General features: G+C 46.9%; 1 protein-coding gene across 1 annotated transcript in view; it reads right to left on the minus strand.

Moving 5' to 3' along the window:
• The window catches only part of LOC144828455 (nmrA-like family domain-containing protein 1), a 77,727-nt gene that overhangs the window by 33,898 nt on the left and 26,010 nt on the right, over window positions 1-17,819 (minus strand). The window contains exon 3 of the mRNA XM_078686632.1: window positions 1,877-2,126. Within this exon, the coding sequence (XP_078542758.1) occupies window positions 1,877-2,126 (250 nt within the window). The remainder of the gene's footprint in view (window positions 1-1,876; window positions 2,127-17,819) is intronic.

A 17,819-nucleotide genomic window follows, 5' to 3' on the forward strand; every position in this document is an offset into this window, starting at 1 on the left:
ATTTACGATCCGTCCTGAAAGCCCCACACAGTTTATCAGCCGCAATTGCACACAGGGAGTTAGGGATCCCCTACCTTGAAGATTCGATAAAGGTTAGACCAATTTTAGCCTGGCTTAAAATTTGGACAAACCCAGAGGCGGGATATATTGAAGGACTGCTTGGGCAGAGAAAAATGGTCGCGAATCCTGTGGCTCAGTTATGCAAAATCAGTACTGGTAACTCTGGGCCTAGGGAATCTCTTTATCGATCCGACAGCGATCATCCCCCACCATAAGACTATTGTCAAAAAAGCTTTTTTTGTACACAATGCCGCCCAGAGAATAGAACAAGAAAGGGCTAAAATCACGGTGTGCGCATATAACCTTGTAAAGACTACTGAAGGAATGGAACCTTACCTATATTTGCTACGCAATGCACAGGAAAGGTTTTTAATGACCCGTTTTAGGCTCAATTTTTTACCATATTTATTGGGATCACCATTAGGGTATTCACCTACGATTGAGCAGAAGGGTACCTGCGGCTGCGACAATAGGTCTCCGCAGGATTCCCTTCATTTTGTATTGATATGTTCATTTTATTCTGAACCCAGGCGTAGATTCTTGGTAGACATTTTGAAAAAATCCAATATAAAATGTGCTAAAGAGGCTTTGATTTTTTTACAGCAGGCGTCGGACCCCCTTACATTGTGCTGTATCATTAATTTTATTAAAGTAGCTGTCCGACTAAGAGCAACTAGAGGGGCGGGGGAATTGTGAGAACTGTGATTGTTTTTAATGGATCATAATGTTTTATTTATTTCACTGGGACTTTGTCGTTGTACTTACATCAGGTTACATGTTAATTTGATGGGTTTTTTTGTTTTTTTTTTAAAGAAATTAACTCAATGTATATTGAATGTTTGTACTTTTATGGTGATTTTCAATCATCGAATAAAGAATCCAAATGAAAATGAATGAATCTAGTTGCAAAGTGAGCAAAGGATTCACGTCTGGGCATACCCTGCCAACTTAGGGCGAACAAATCAAACACAAGGAGATGATGGACAGAGTCTTCCCTGGACCCGGAAACAAGCATTGTGGGAATGGTATCGTGTAATAGCCTTAATCAACCAGGCTAGCTTGAATTCAGGGAAGGCCTGGCTTGGCAGTTCGGGCTGGACTGTTCCCCCGAGGCACAGGGTCAAGACTGATTTGCATATGGCTGGGTCTGAACTGGAGTGGAGAAGTGAGCTAAAGATTGATTATGGATTCAACCCAGATCTGTGGCGGGGGGGGGGTGTGGTGGTTAGTGTCTATAAGGTTTCAGCACTCAGTCCATCATCTCCTTGTGTTTGCTTATGTACAGTGGCCAGCCTTTCCCTTGACTGGGTCAATGGCTCAGTTCTGCCGAGTACTGGTCGTGAGATAGCTCAGTGAGTTACGGTTTTAGTTAGCGGAATCAAAGCAGCTATTTATTTTTCTAGTGTGAGATGAGATGGATATAAGTTGATGATAAAGTGCAATGTGGGTATCAGATGTATAACAAAACTGTGATTAAGGGGGATGGAGCCGGCTCATGTTACTGCATATTTGCCTGGCTCACAGAGTACCACAATAACGCCTCCAGGATCCAGCTGCATTCTTCATCTGAAACAATGGTAATCACAACTGGAGGCATCCTAGTTAGCTTACTCACTATCTGCACCATGATATATATACTGGTTAGTTCTATACTTCAAGGCTCATGTACCCATAGTTGAGAGTTTTGTGCAAAGTGAAGGTAACTGTGAAAGTAACTGCTCAACCTTCTCTTGGACACAGATTGTGGGAAGGGTCTCAGAATCATGAAGGTGCTCCCCACATAAGCCCTATATCATGGGCCATGTGTGTGACCTACCTAGGTTGTAATGATCTCCGTCCTGCGCCTTCACTGGCTTCATGACAGTGATGAAGTTCTCAAAGTAGAAGCTGACACGGACACTTGTCATGGGCACCCCTATGTCCCAAAAGTACTGCTCCACCTCGCCCTTGCTGTCAAAATGCAGCACTTCCAGCTTCCCGCTTGTAAGCGCCTTCACGTTCTCCAGCCCACTAAAGACCACGTGCTTCGTGCCCAGTCGCTTTGCTACATCAGCCACCATTTTGCCCTGTGGAAGAAAGAATACGTTGCTTCAGTCAGAGAACATATTATGCAATGTCTCCAGCATGCATGTGTATAGAAAAGCATTTCTTTATTTAAGTTATACTAAGTTAGTAGGCTAACTTTAGAGTCATGCCCACCAATTGGAACTCTTGGCCCTTCTACAAAGAAGATTCACAGATATACCTTGTACAGCATCAACTGGGCATCGGCTCCGTAGCCATACCTCTCCCCTATAGAAAGGCAAAAGACAAGAAAGCAACTTTCACAGAATCAACACTTCATGCATCGCCTCCGCAAGCACATATGCTCATAAACAAAACAACACTAGACGAGGCAGCAGCTCACACACTATAGCACTGCAAGCAGGGTTTTGAATGGGCAGGTACAGGCCCTTCCCAGGTGCAATCAGGTATTCGTAATAGTGAGTAGCTGTACTTCTATATTTAAATGTAATGAACTGACTGCAAGCACCAGCTCTGCAAGCACACTTTCCCCCTAGCAAATTCTGAACAGAAGGCAGAACTCTTGCAGTACCAGCACTAAATGCATGACCTCCAAGAGTCTCCAACCTTTTCTATAGGGAGAGCTACGTCTGATCAGTGAAAATCATTGTGAGCTACAGAAGGCTCAACAACTCCCCAATCAATTGTTACCAGACACCCCCATGCCCATCTTCATTGACTTTAAGGCGAATGTCAATAGAGCCAGATACTATAATTAAAAAAGCTATATATATATTTTGTCATGGGGTACTACGAGAGGATTGCAATATGCGTCAGTGAGAGCGTGGTCTTACGGATGTATGAACATGTGTTTGTATGAAAGGGATATATATCTGAGTGACTGTGCGCCTGTGTCAAATGTACTTGTGGCACAGGACATACCTCTCGCCATGTGTGGCACCATTACATGTATAATACAAACATAGAACCATTTTTTTTAAATGGGGGAGATTTAAAGTGCAGAAAGATGTTCTGCAAACATGGTCAAAATAAGGAAACATTTTTGCACTTTAAATTGCTCCCATTTACAAATGGACTGTATTTTTCAGTTCTACATATGGCACAGTGTCTACTAGCCATTAGAAGCAAAAATCCTGCTGTTTGCAAATGCGACACTTTAAAATGGGAGAAAATTAAAGAGTTAACTTCATCATTAAAGTAACTTACATTTCCTCTCATTTAAAAGCATTGAGAAACATCATTTTGTTCTCTCCTTCAATATGGAGATGACAAGTACTTTTATTTAAGAGTTAAATACCTCAGTGCTTCAATTCTTCCCCTCTGTGACTCAGCCTGGGTCATAAATCTGACAGAGCACTGATCAGTATCAGGCCCTGCTATCTGAGGCCTGATGATAACAATATCAAATAAAAAGGGCCTTCCCTTAACTTTAAAAGGAAAATATGACCCTGTGCTTATTTAGAGATGAACTTCCGACTGCGAGCTACTCTGACGGTGTCTGAAGCTACTGGTAGCTCACAATCGACTGCTTGGAGACACCTGCCATATACAATCACATAAGACAAGGCATCAATTCTTGCAGTCCCAGCACTGCATGCATCTTTTTTACAGTCATACATCTCACCTATAAAAAGACAGGAGGCGAGGCAGCAACTCTCGCAGTACCAGCAATGCATGCATCATCTCCGCAAACGCACTTCATCCTATACAAACACAGCAGACAAAGCAGCCACTCTTGCAGAATCAGCAGAGCATGCATCATCTCTGGAGACACATCTCTTCCCTATGTAAACAGAAGACAAGGCAACAAGTCTTTTGACTACAGTACCACATACATCATCATAATCTCCAAATGCGCTAGGGACCAAAACAAAATCCAACGCACGTTCTCTTATACAAAAGCAGCAAACTACAAAGTGTAAACTCCTGTAACATCAGCTCTGCAAGCACTGTCTTTTCAGACACACCTCTTCCGGATGCACAAGTTACTACTTGTGTAACGATATATCTGTAAGAGACATTAGTTAGTGATAGATTCCTTACCTTCGAATATCCCCAGGCATCAGAATGGATCCAGAAAGTTTTTGTCAGCAGTACCCCTGCGCGCCGGTAGGTGGCGTCGTGCAGCTCCGCGTCCGTCGCAAGCGCTGAGATGACATCACAGAGACTACTTAGGGGCCACCCATGCGCGCGGACCTCAGTTCTGTACACGACTTTCCGAGCCAGGAACGCAGAGCCATGCAAGAAACTGACCACTGGTGCCATGAAACTAGGGCCCTGAAAAGGATGACCTTAACCCTAGAATCAGTTCGCAGAATGGGGAGGATGGGTGGGGTGGTAAGGAATATATCACTAACTAATGTCTCTTACAGATAGATTGTTACACAAGTAGTAAATGGTGCTTCTGAAAGAGACACGTTATGATAGATTCCTTACCTTAGAATAGATACCCCAGCAATACCAACCCCGGTGGTATGTCTGCGAATAAGATTACACCAGAAAGTCACGGAGAACAGAGCGGCCAAAGAAGCAGTCTCTCCGGACTTGACTGTCAAGGCAGCAATGCTTGGTAAACGTGAGCAGAGAGGCCCACGTGGCTTCCTGACAAATATCCTGCAAGGGAACGTCGCGTCCCAAGGCAGTAGTGGCTGCCGTCGCCCTGGTAGAATGGCCACACAGCCCTACAGGAGGCTCCTTCTTAGCCAACGAGTAACACAGCCTTGATGCACAGAACGACCCATCGAGAGATGGTTCGTTTGTGCACGCCCAAACCTTTTTTGGTACTCACGTAGCCAACAAAGAGCTTGTCATCCACCCAGAACTGTTGTGTGCGCTTCTGGTAGAACGTTTTGGGTCCAGACGGTGGAACCTCTCTTCCTATTTTAAAGGATGCGGTGGCGGAACGAAGGTGGGCAAAGCGATAGTCTGCCCTATGTGGAAGGGCGTGACAACCTTTGGCAAGAAAGAAGGATGGGTCCTTAAAACCACCTTGTCCGGATGAACAGAAAGGAAAGGAGGTTTAGAAGAAAGAACCTGGATCTCACTCACTCTTCTGGCAGAGGTGATAGCTACCAGGAAAGCCGTCTTTAGAGTGAGAAGACATAAAGGACCGTTACGAAGGGGCTCAAAAGGAGCGCATATCAGATAGGTCAAGACAAGATTTAAGTCCCATTGAGGAATTATGAAAGGCATGGGAGGAAACGGGTGTGTAATACCTTTCAAGAAATGGTTAACAACAGGGGACTTAAAGAGAGAAGGCTGATATGGAAGCCTTAGAATGGCAGAGATGGGCAAAAGATAACCTTTGATAGTGCCCAGAGCAGAGCCCTGCTGGGCCAAGGATGGTAGGAACAGAAGGATCTCAGAAAGAGGGGCAGAAAGGGGATCCACAGACTTTGCTGTGCACCATGCCACAAACTTGTTCTACCTGCAGGCATATACCGTCTTAGTGGAGGAACGACTGGCTGCCAGAATGATATCACAGACTTTGGGAGGAAGATCGAAAGCTGTCAACTGTCGCCGCTCAATCTCCACGCATGGAGGTGGAGGCTGGACAGGTTCGGGTGGAGGACCGCCCCCTGCTGCTGCGACAGAAGATCCTCCCGAAGAGGCAGTCAGATCGGGGGATCGATCGCCATGTTGAGTAGCTTGCGATACCAGTAGCTACCTGCCCAATCCGGAGCCACAAGGATGACTTGGGCCCGATCGCGTCGAATCTTCTTCAGCACTCTGGGCAGAAGTAGTATAGGTGGAAAGGCGTACCACAGACCGCAGCTCCTCTTGCGTCAATAAGCGTCGCCGAGCGAGTGCCGCCTTGGAAATTCCTTTTTTTTTTTTTTTTTTTTTTGAGAAGCAACGGAGTCTGGTCCTGGGTCTAAGGGGCAGCTGGACCTAATATAACTACTAAACAACAAAATTGCTGACCCTTACAATAGTTTATCTCTCTAATTAGTGAGAATACAAACAAAGAAAAATCTTCGGTTTGTTGGGGTTATTTTATTTCAACCCATTTAAATTTTTAAGTCATTTTTATATATTTTTCATGAGCGAGAAAAAACACTTTACACAAAAACATTTACAATATTTACAACTATCATACAACTAACATATATACAGATAAATCCACATTTATATACAAACTCCTTTTACATGAAAACAATGGCAATTATATATCCACAAATAATTATTCTTTGTGAAAAATGACACCACTGTAGTGCCCAAAAAGGTCAAACAACAAGCAAGGCAACAAGCAATTGAATTAAACTCTTTCCAATTCGTTTAAAGAAATGAATGATCAACTCAAAAACTAATGGATTATGGTGCCTATTTGCCGTCGGCCGACGCGTTTCGAATCTGGAAGCAATTCACAGATTCTCCTCAGGGCTCTGTCAATGTAGTAATCTATGAAAATAAAGGAAGTTCGATTTAATTGCTAAAATATAGAAATATACATTCCCCTGTGTCAAACTGAAAGTCACTGTTTGGGTTACCTTCACTAGTGTATAGTACGGTCCCGCCGTTCGTAAATTTCAGATGGGGACGGGGGCCATGGGCTTTTTGAATTTGATAGAGAAATCTGTGTTTGGAAAAAATACGTGATGGTTACTAGACCATCCACTACAGGACAGTCAGAGTGTCTCTATAGCTAAGGCTCATACTTCATACCTTCGCACGTTGTAGCGATAACGCTGCTGGTGTTTGCACCCTGAAATTATTCTGCTCGTGGAGCGATGCCGATGGAATCTGTAAAGCACAAGTATAAATTGTGCTTACTGGTAATGATTTTAAATACAGACAGTACGTTTGGATTTTCTACATTTAAGTTCTTACGTGATGCCTGACATACCTGTAGCGGGGGGAAGCGAAGTTTTGTTTGCTGGTCACATTTTCGTTAGTCTGAACACCGCCGTATATTTCACTGAAAGCGGGACGCACGTTATGGGCTTTTCAGCGGCGTGTAGAGGTGCGTGCTTGAATCGCGCTGAATTCAAAGGGTGAAATGTCGGGGATTATTAAGTTTGAAACGACATACGCTAAAATATATTTAACATAGACCGAGGTCTCTGTTTCACTCACCTCACTCAGGTTAACAAACCAGGAAATGCGAACTCATTGGTGGAGAAGCTGCCATGTGAGCTCCTACTTCACAGTAAACGTACCGCTCGGCATTGTGGTTGTTGTAGTTAAATCATTATAGGACGCTTTTGGTTTTTAAAGGCGAGAAATCTCGGACAAAGAATTCAACCCCGTTTGGGTACTGTTGAATTTTAGTATCAAGTAGGCCTCTTTCCTTAGTAAAATTTGTTCAGTATTTGCCCCAGATTTGGATTGATTAATATTGAACAAGACAGTCCATTGGAACTCGTTATCACCGTGTTTGTTATCAATGAAATGTTGCACCAGGGGCGCAGTGAGGACTTTGTTTTTGATGCGTGACCTGTGTTGTGTCATGCGTGTGTTCACTTGCTGATTCGTCTTGCCTATATAAATTTTTTGACAAGGACAAATTATAGCATAAACCACATTCTTTGTTCTGCAATTGTTCGTCGCTATTCAAAAAGGCAACGGACAAAAACACCAAAATATTGGTCAGCAATTAGTCCGTGCAGACATCCGGACCATCAAGCCAAAAAGTGATTTATTGTCCCAATGGCATCTCAAACCAATAGAGGGACACCACAGATGTGGGAACTGTATCGCATGCGACACAACTATTGAGGGTAAAATCCTTCAACATACTAACATGACATGGACCCACCTAGGCTTTACCAATTGCAGAACAAAGATTGTGGTTTATGCTATAATTTGTCCTTGTCAAAAAATTTATATAGGCAAGACGAATCAGCAAGTGAACACACGCATGACACAACATAGGTCACGCATCAAAAACAAAGTCCTCACTGCGCCCCTGGTGCAACATTTCATTGATAACAAACACGGTGATAACGAGTTCCAATGGACTGTCTTGTTCAATATTAATCAATCTAAATCTGGGGCAAATACTGAACAAATTTTACTAAGGAAAGAGGCCTACTTGATACTAAAATTCAACAGTACCCAAACGGGGTTGAATTCTTTGTCCGAGATTTCTCGCCTTTAAAAACCAAAAGCGTCCTATAATGATTTAACTACAACAACCACAATGCCGAGCGGTACGTTTACTGTGAAGTAGGAGCTCACATGGCAGCTTCTCCACCAATGAGTTCGCATTTCCTGGTTTGTTAACCTGAGTGAGGTGAGTGAAACAGAGACCTCGGTCTATGTTAAATATATTTTAGCGTATGTCGTTTCAAACTTAATAATCCCCGACATTTCACCCTTTGAATTCAGCGCGATTCAAGCACGCACCTCTACACGCCGCTGAAAAGCCCATAACGTGCGTCCCGCTTTCAGTGAAATATACGGCGGTGTTCAGACTAACGAAAATGTGACCAGCAAACAAAACTTCGCTTCCCCCCGCTACAGGTATGACAGGCATCACGTAAGAACGTAAATGTAGAAAATCCAAACGTACTGTCTGTATTTAAAATCATTACCAGTAAGCACAATTTATACTTGTGCTTTACAGATTCCATCGGCATCGCTCCACGAGCAGAATAATTTCAGGGTGCAAACACCAGCAGCGTTATCGCTACAACGTGCGAAGGTATGAAGTATGAGCCTTAGCTATAGAGACACTCTGACTGTCCTGTAGTGGATGGTCTAGTAACCATCACGTATTTTTTCCAAACACAGATTTCTCTATCAAATTCAAAAAGCCCATGGCCCCCGTCCCCATCTGAAATTTACGAACGGCGGGACCGTACTATACACTAGTGAAGGTAACCCAAACAGTGACTTTCAGTTTGACACAGGGGAATGTATATTTCTATATTTTAGCAATTAAATCGAACTTCCTTTATTTTCATAGATTACTACATTGACAGAGCCCTGAGGAGAATCTGTGAATTGCTTCCAGATTCGAAACGCGTCGGCAGACGGCAAATAGGCATCATAATCCATTAGTTTTTGAGTTGATCATTCATTTCTTTAAACGAATTGGAAAGAGTTTAATTCAATTGCTTGTTGCCTTGCTTGTTTTTTGACCTTTTTGGGCACTACAGTGGTGTCATTTTTCACAAAGAATAATTATTTGTGGATATATAATTGCCATTGTTTTCATGTAAAAGGAGTTTGTATATAAATGTGGATTTATCTGTATATATGCTAGTTGTATGATAGTTGTAAATATTGTAAATGTTTTTGTGTAAAGTGTTTTTTCTCGCTCATGAAAAATATATAAAAATGACTTAAAAATTTAAATGGGTTGAAATAAAATAACCCCAACAAACCGAAGATTTTTCTTTGTTTGTATTCTCACTAATTAGAGAGATAAACTATTGTAAGGGTCAGCAATTTTGTTGTTTAGTAGCCTTGGAAATTCCAACACGCAGAATTGATGACATTGCACATTCTTTTCGGTGGCGAATAGATCTAACCAAGGCTCTCCCCACTGCAGAGAGAGACCTTGCGCCACGTGAGAGCTCAGACGCCATTCATGATCCATCAAGCACCGGCAGCTGAATTTGTCCGCCCTGGCGTTCAGAGAACCTGCCATGTGTTGAACCACCAAGGTAATGCCTTGATGTTCCAGCCATGTCCAGAGGCGCAGAGCCTCCGGACATAGGGTCACGACCCCACCCAACCTGTTTGTTGTAATATCACATGGCGGTGGTGTTGTCCATGAACATCTGCTCTACACTTCCCCAGACAGAGGGAAGGATTGCCTTCAGTGCAAGTCGGATCGCCCGAAGCTTCAAAAGATGGATATGGAGCAGGGACTCCGCCGGAGACCAGAGGCCTCTGATCTCCGCCTCTTCCAAGTGGCCGCCCCATCCCAGGAGGGATTTATCCGTTACCAGTGTGTGCTCCGGTTGGGGAAGGGAGAGGGACCTGCCAATGACCCAATCGCGATTTGTGAGCCACCACTGCAATTGTCGTGCAGTGCCCTCCGAGATCTGGACATGATCGGATAGGTTGCCCTGATGCTGTGCCCACTGGAACTTCAGGTCCCACTTCAGAGTCCCACATGGCATGTTGCACTAGCAGGATGCAGGAGGCCATCAGGCCCAGGAGCCAGAGAGTCATCCGGACTGAAACCCGGGATAGAGGCTGAAAGATTGGAATCATAGCCTGAATATCCCGGACTCGCTGCTCAGGAGCATAAACCTCAAAGTGCGTTGAATGAGAACCGCTCCGATGAAGGGGAGCTTCTGAGAGGGACTCAGGTGCGACTTTGGCACGTTGATGGAGAACCCCAGCAAATGCATGAGGTCGGCCATAGTCTGAAGGTGGGTGACGACTGCCTGGGGCGAGCCCGCCTTCAACAACCAGTCGTCGAGGTAGGGGAAGACTGACATCCCTGACATGCGCAGATGAGGTGCGACCACTGCCATCAGTTTCATGAACACCCGAGGGGCGCTGGTAAGGCCGAAGGGGAGCACGGCAAACTAAAAATGCTCCTGGCCTACCGTGAACCGCAGGTAACGCCGGTGGGCCGGCAGGACAGGGATATGAAAATATGCGTTCTGCCAGTCCAACGCTACCGTCCAGTCCCCAGGGTTGAGGGCAGCTAAGACCTGAGCCAGAGTCAACATCTAGAACTTCTCCTTCCGGAGGAAGCGATTGACGTTCCTGAGGTCCAAGATTGGGCGCAGGCTCCCTTTCTCCTTCTTGGCGACCAGAAAGTAGTGGTAATAACAACCACGTCCTACTTCTGGTCCAGGAACGTGCTTTATGGCCTCCTTGGCTGTGACTTCCTGCTGGAGGAGCGCAAAGTTGTCCCCCGACATGCGGTGGAACTGAGGTGGCATGGCTGGAGGGGCAGACTTTAAGGGGAGGGAGTAGACCCTTCGGACGATTTGCAGCACCCACCTGTCCGAAGTGACAGAACGCCAGTGGGGGAGGTGATATTGAATCCTGCAGCCCACCGGTGTGGGGTGCACCCCAAAGATCGGACTAGGAAGGCTTTGAGGCAGATGCTGCGGGAGCGGAGGTGTACTGACCTGCATGCTGGCCACCTGTGCCGCCACGCCTGCGCTGAGGTAGGTTCTGCGCAGGCTTCTGGATGAACGAACGAGTAGGGGCGCCCCTTCCGTGGCCACGAAAGATAGACATGGCCGGGCGTGTGGTGGAGAGACCCAAGGACTTGGCCGTAGCCCAAGAGTCCTTGAAACGTTCCAGCGCACTGTCTGCCTTATCGCCAAAAAGGCGAGTACCATCAAAGGGCATGTCCATGAGGGAACTCTTGACATCCCCCGAAAGCCCAGTGGACCGCAGCCAGGCATGGCGATGCAAGGCCACCGTTTTGGAGATTATTATTTAAACAAAACAAGGGGACCCAGGGCGCAATATGCTAAGGACCTTGGGTAGATACTTATTTTTACAGACAGTGGTCCTTCGGCAAAAAGGGGAAAATCAGAAAAATGAATATAGACCAAATGGAACTATATTTTTATAAGAAATGTCCAGCCGGACAATTTATTTTCTTGATAGCAACAATCATGAGACAATAAAACACGGAGTGTGATGGAAGCCGGACACCAGCCGATGTCAGACCAACACACTAAGGGAACACAAACAAGGGAAAAGATAATAGGCAAAAACAGGTCATCTGAAAAAATTGTAAATCATAAAACAGATAATCCACAATGTACACATATGCATGTAAGATTAGTATCAATTATGCTTTTAGTGCAGCTCAAGTCGACGACGTTTCGAACCTTAAACATTATCGGTTCATCCTCAGGACATAGAATAATTGCCTAAAGAGTTTACAATCAATATTGTCCCTACGGTGGGGAGAGGCTGATTGAAGTTTTAGCACAGGCCACAATTAGGGGCTGTCTACAACTATGTCGGTCCAGATCTACATATAATTTGATCGGTCGGGACGATGCCCACAATTATATTTCGAAGAATGGAGGCAGCAGGTCCACAATAGGGGTCCTTGCAGGCGTGCACGATCAACACCGTTTTGGAGATGGCGCTCCCCAAAGAGTCTGTGGTGTCCAGCCCACACCGAATGGCAAACTTCGCTGCATTATTCCCCTCCGCAACAGCTTGGGAAACATCGGTCAGAACCTCCTTCTGGCACTGGGGCCGAGTTTGCGCCACCTTGTCCCACACAGAGTGAGAGGAGCGGCCCAAGAGGCATGCAGTGTTGACTGACCGCAGCCCAAGGCTGGCAGAGGAAAACAACTTTTTACCAAACTGCTCCAGCTTTTTCGATTTCTTAACCGGCGGGGCGGTAGGGAATGCACTTTGGGAAGTAGAGGCCTGAATGACCAGGCTCTCCGGGTCGGATGATTTGTTAAAAAGGGAGGGTCACCCGTGCGGGGCGGTGACGCCTGGCCACGTTTTTATCCACAGAAACCCCTGTGGCTGGTCTAGACCGGGTGCCTATCAAAACATCCGTCAAGGCCTCATTGAACGAAAGCAGAGGTTCCATAGAACTTGCTGCCGGCTGAAGCACTTCAGTAAGGAGGTTCGTCTTGAGGGTAACAGTAGGTACATCAAGGTCAAGAGCCTCAGCTGCTCTTCAGAGCACCACAGTGTATGTGGCGCCTTCCTCCATGACAGCTGGAGGAGACACAAACCCAGGCTCAGAGGAGACGTCAAGGCCACCTGCATCTTAGAGTCCTCCGCCCACTCATGTTCGGACTCGCACTGCCGTTTAAGAGGGTCCTCCGACCCCTCCCAGTCATCCCCCTCCTCCACGGCCCGAGGCACAGGCTGCAGTGGCGGGGGAGGCACAGGGGAAAAGAAATGCTCCAACGGCGCCGTGGACAGCGCCAATTCGGCTCCATGTCTCAATTAGGGTCCCAAGCCGGAGCCAAATTGCCCGGAAACTCTGGCAAGGGCGGAGGTGGGACGAACAGAACTCAGTGCGGCGCCGGGAACGGAGCCGCAGGGGGCCCGGGGCCGCCGGAGGACTCAGCGGCACGGGGCCGGAGGCGCTGACCGAGGACCTTGCAGCGCCGGAGCTGCCGGTGGCATGCAAGGGCCCTTAATAGGGACCGCAAGGCCTGAAGGCGCGCCAGCAGGAGCCCAAGGCCTGAAAAGGCGGTCCATGGCAGCAAGAAACTCTTGCACCTGGGCCGGAGTCGTCGACGGACCCTGGTAGGCCATGGGATTCTCAGGCTCCAACTGAGCCGTGGGGGTGGAAGGACCCCTGGCCCCCTAGTCCATGTCCGGAGACCAACAAGGGGGGGGTGGGGGTGGGAAGGGAGGTCGGCGAGCGTACATGCTTCTTCGACTTTTTCTTGTGATGCCTCTTACCCGATTCAGAGGGTGAAAAGTTGGACCCCAAGGAGAGATGATGATGGCTCCAAGGTTGGTCCCTCGAGCGACCCCTGGACCTCGAACGGCGGAGACGACTACTGGGCCTCCAGTAGCTTTCGGGACCGCTCCCGCAAAGCCTTCAGAGTCATGGCCAGACAGTCGGAACAGGACCTGGAGTCATGGTCGCACTCCAGACAGATGCCATAGGGGTCAGCCACTGACATCGTACGGCGGCAGGCCCGGCAGGATTTAAACCCAGGCATCCCTACGTGGCACCATGAGTCGAAGACTCAAAACAAAAGTAGAGACAAAAGTCTAAAAAAAATAAGTCATAAAGTGACTAGGGTACATGCTCGAACCGGATCTGCACTTGCTGGCGCGGAAAAAGAAAGAACTGACAGCGCGCATGGGTGGCGCCTAAGTAGTCTCTGTGATGTCATCTCGGGGCTTATGAATCTAGCGACTGTCACGGAGCCGCACAACATCACCTACCGATGCGCAGGGGTACTGCTGATGAAAAACATTTCCGGATCCAGTCGGACGCCTGGGGATATTCTAAGGTAAGGAATCTATCACTAACGTGTCTCTTTCAGATGCAGAGGCACAGGAAGGAAACAGACCACCGCCCCTGCGCCCTTGGATCAGACACAAATGTGATCGCGGAGGCCAGTGCTTAACTTGAGGTGGTGGTTTCCAGTGCTTGGCACTGGCAAATTATTGTCAACACTGGCGCCTGTGACAGTCTGCCACAAAATGGAGCTGTCTGACTAATTTTGAGAGGACTACAACAGCAGATAGTTATTTTTAATGTATATTGAATAAAAAATTATTACCTACTACCCAAGCCATTCTTAGAGGATGGGGGACCAGAATAGCCTGCATTGTTACACTTGTAGGAGTGTAATGGTTAGTAGTTGTGTTGGTACGATCACTAGCAGCATAGCAGGGGCAACTGTAGTGCAAGCTGCAGTGGCCTCCTGACCAGAGCCCTGGCACTTATTTTTTTACATATTAAACACTGGTGGAGGCGGGCAGCAAAAACAATGGAAAGTGAGAGAGGACAGCGGACGCTGTTGGCAAGCCTGCATTTCTTTAGCGCATCATCTGTAATCGCTGCTATGATAGAATGATGCAAGGGAGAGGAGGAGGCCGACAAGCAGGGAGACAGGGAGAGGATAGAGAGTGGGAAGGGTGCACCCTTGGGTAGAAGAGCGAATCTCGGGCCAAAAACCCCTTAAGGTGTAAGACACGAGAGCAGCTACAGTAGGACCTGGGTAGAGCTATGCCAAAGGGTGAAGTAGTGGGACAAGAGGGTGCAGGAAGGAGAGCGAAGCAGCGGGCTGGGGAAAGAGCATAGAGAGTGAGGCCACAACAGGAGTGGGGGAGATGGGTGTGGGTCCTGGATGAGGACAAGAACAAACAACAAGTAGAGAAAAGTCGCTCTTGGGCTTTCAAGGGTTCATAGAGACAGTCAAGATAAAGAAGGAGCAGCACTCTGGAGAGTCTTGTGCAACTCCACCCCCTCGAACGGAAGCAACAGCGCAGTCAGTTGGGTATAAGCAGCCCGACCTCGGTGTGGGACGACGTAGCAATGAGACGGGGAAGGTCTGGTGTGGGCTGCTTGGCAGAGCAGGCATGGCAACCAGCAGGTGACCAGTGATGCTGGTGTAGGTGATGGCAAAGTGCTAAGGACAAGCAACCTAAGCTTGGGGATTCTGGATGCAGGGGTGGTCAGTTTTGGATTAGAAAGAGGAAACAATTGAGGACAGTAGTTGGTTGAAGGTTTGGGGGACAATGAAGGTGCAGCGAAGCAATACTGCTTGGCAGAATATATTCAAGGGCGAGGGTGGAACGGGCAGAGTAAAATGAGATTTGATTGGCGTTTTGCAGGACACAAGGAAGCAGAAGACAATGGCTATTGAGAAAATATGGGCTTTGGAGAGGAGATCGCTGCCGGGATGACAGACTTCGGCCAAGGCCCGGACTTTGAAGCCAGATAGAAAGACAGAGTTCAGCGCAAAGCCGGAAATGGTATCAAAAGGGGTTAGGGAGAGCTTGAGGTGCCACAGGATGGCTGGGGTGAAACTACACAAAGGCAGATTTGTGCCCAACCAAGGTGTGGTTACAGAAGGCTTTGAGAAGAATGTGGCAGATGTTGAAAAAATAGAAGGGAATGCATGGACTGATAATGGAAAAGGGAGGGGAGCGCAAGAAAGAGAAAGGAAGGGGACCCAAAAGAATGAGAGAGACTGGGGACAAAGGTAAAAAAAGAAAGTAAGGAGCTTAAGGGAAAGGAACTGCACTATGTCAGATTTATGAACCCCTTGGGGCATATTCGATGGCAGCCACGACGGAGAGGATATAGTTCAAGGAATACATTGAAGTCTTTAAACTAGTGTACCGACAGGTGCGGGCAAAGGAGGGCTCAAAAAAGGAGGAATATGAAATAGTGAGGAGGCCCAGGGTCACAATAACAATTGAGGATTGGACAGTGGTGTTTCTGATGTATGCCAATTTATAATGTGAGCATTACCCTGAGCTGCGCGTGGCACTTTATAAATACGGATATTATTAGAAAGGTACATATTATCTTTTGGAGGTAAGATAAAACAAGGACATCAGGGCACTGCTGCTGGAGGATACAGAGCGTAAAAGTGGGTGGAGGAAGTAGGATAATGACTTATGGCAGTACACAATGGCACCCGCTAGGCCGGTAACAGATTTTACAGCTAGTCGTTGGTTAGTAAATTGTCCCTTTAGGGGACATCCCCACCCAAGGCAGTGGGTAGAGAAAAGGCAGGACAAGGGGGCACTTGCAGGGTCTACAACTAGGGCAGCTCTATCAATACTGTGAATTTAGACAGGAGTGCTTAAAATGTGCGGCACGCAACCTACTAATACACTGCATGTTACATAGTAGGGGAACAAGGAGCCCCAGGGGGGTGAATGGCAGCAGCTGAACCAGAGGAGTACATGGGCCCGTGGGAAGAGCACATACTCCAGTTAAACTGGACCAGTCAGCATACTGTGTGATGGTATAACAAGGTGGCCGGACCATTGTTACTCACAGGTCTTGAATAGGGGTCCAAATTGAGATACGATGGGCCGAGGGGTAAGAGGTGGGCAGGGAATTTGATAGGTACACCACGAGATAGTAGGAGCTAAATTGTCAAAGGGATACACAGGAAGGCATAATGGGAGGTCCTTTTCAGGACTGGCTGAATATGTCCCCGATTGGCGTGTGCCCGAAAAATAGAAAGGTCAGACTCTTCTGGGCTGTTTGAGGATGTAGGGATGCCACTTGTGGAAGAGAAGATGCTGAGGCCAGCTACAGTGCTATCTTTTCTAGAGATTGAGCTTGTTTCTACTAAGATTGAGTCAGGTTGCCGGGGACAAGAGGAAAGCGATGATTGAGCTGCTAGAGGTGAGGTTGGCAAACACCAGGGTTCAGGTACGGGATGTTGAGGCACCACGTGGTCAGCACAATTCTGCATGTAGAGTGGTGAGAGCAGTCAGGACATTTTGGAGATGATTGGGTTTGGCACCGTCTAGTTTGCTGCTTCTCATTCATTGAGTTAGGCAATCGTTGGGTGTGCAGGTCAACTTGAAGATATAGAAGCCATTCGTGAAGCAATTCAATAGCATCTTGTTGGTGGTATGGGAGATGATGCAGAATGGTACATACATATTTTCTCAGATGAGGTTGGAGGAGCAAGTTTTGGTCTTTTTCCTTAAGGCAGGTGGCGTGTGGAGCAATAGCTGGACTATAGAAAAAATAGGGATCGTAGCCTTCCTGGAGTTTTTTCAAATGGTGGTAGCGATGGTATTGTGGGACGCAACATTCATCAATAAAAAAGTGCTTTTTAATGTGGACATAATGGAGGCAGTAAGTATTGTTAACCAACAGTCAGTTAAAACTTGAAAGTATTGAAGCTGTTCAAAGTTTTTGCCTTGGGCTGTTGGCGATTCAACATTATATTCAAGGAAAAGCATGTTCCATTAAGTGACAATGGAATGGAGGATGCTTGATCTTGTTCACACTGGAGGATAATCTGTGGGCTTGCATTAGGAGTGGATCAAGAGAAACTGCTCATGTGTTGCTGGAGCTGTGAGAAACAGGTCTGTGTGACTTTTGAAACTGCTGCATAGGTAATTGCGCCATCAGCACAAAGGGTGAATGATCAGGCATGGAGAGAATTCTAGTATTCTGGGGCACAGAGAGGAGAGGAAGTAATGGGAACGATTGGAGGAGAGGCGATGTGGTACATTTCATAATGGATATGACAGAAAAAAGTTGGTCGCGGGTCACCATTGGGGGTAACTTGGCTGGCATAGCCTTTTCAGTAAGGGGTTATTTCCCCACAGCGGGTGAGTTGGAAACCAGGTTTGTGGAAGGTTGGACACAGTAGAGA

This window comes from Lissotriton helveticus, chromosome 4_1 (genome assembly GCF_964261635.1).
Source record: "Lissotriton helveticus chromosome 4_1, aLisHel1.1, whole genome shotgun sequence".
NCBI classification, from domain to species: Eukaryota; Metazoa; Chordata; class Amphibia; order Caudata; family Salamandridae; genus Lissotriton; species Lissotriton helveticus.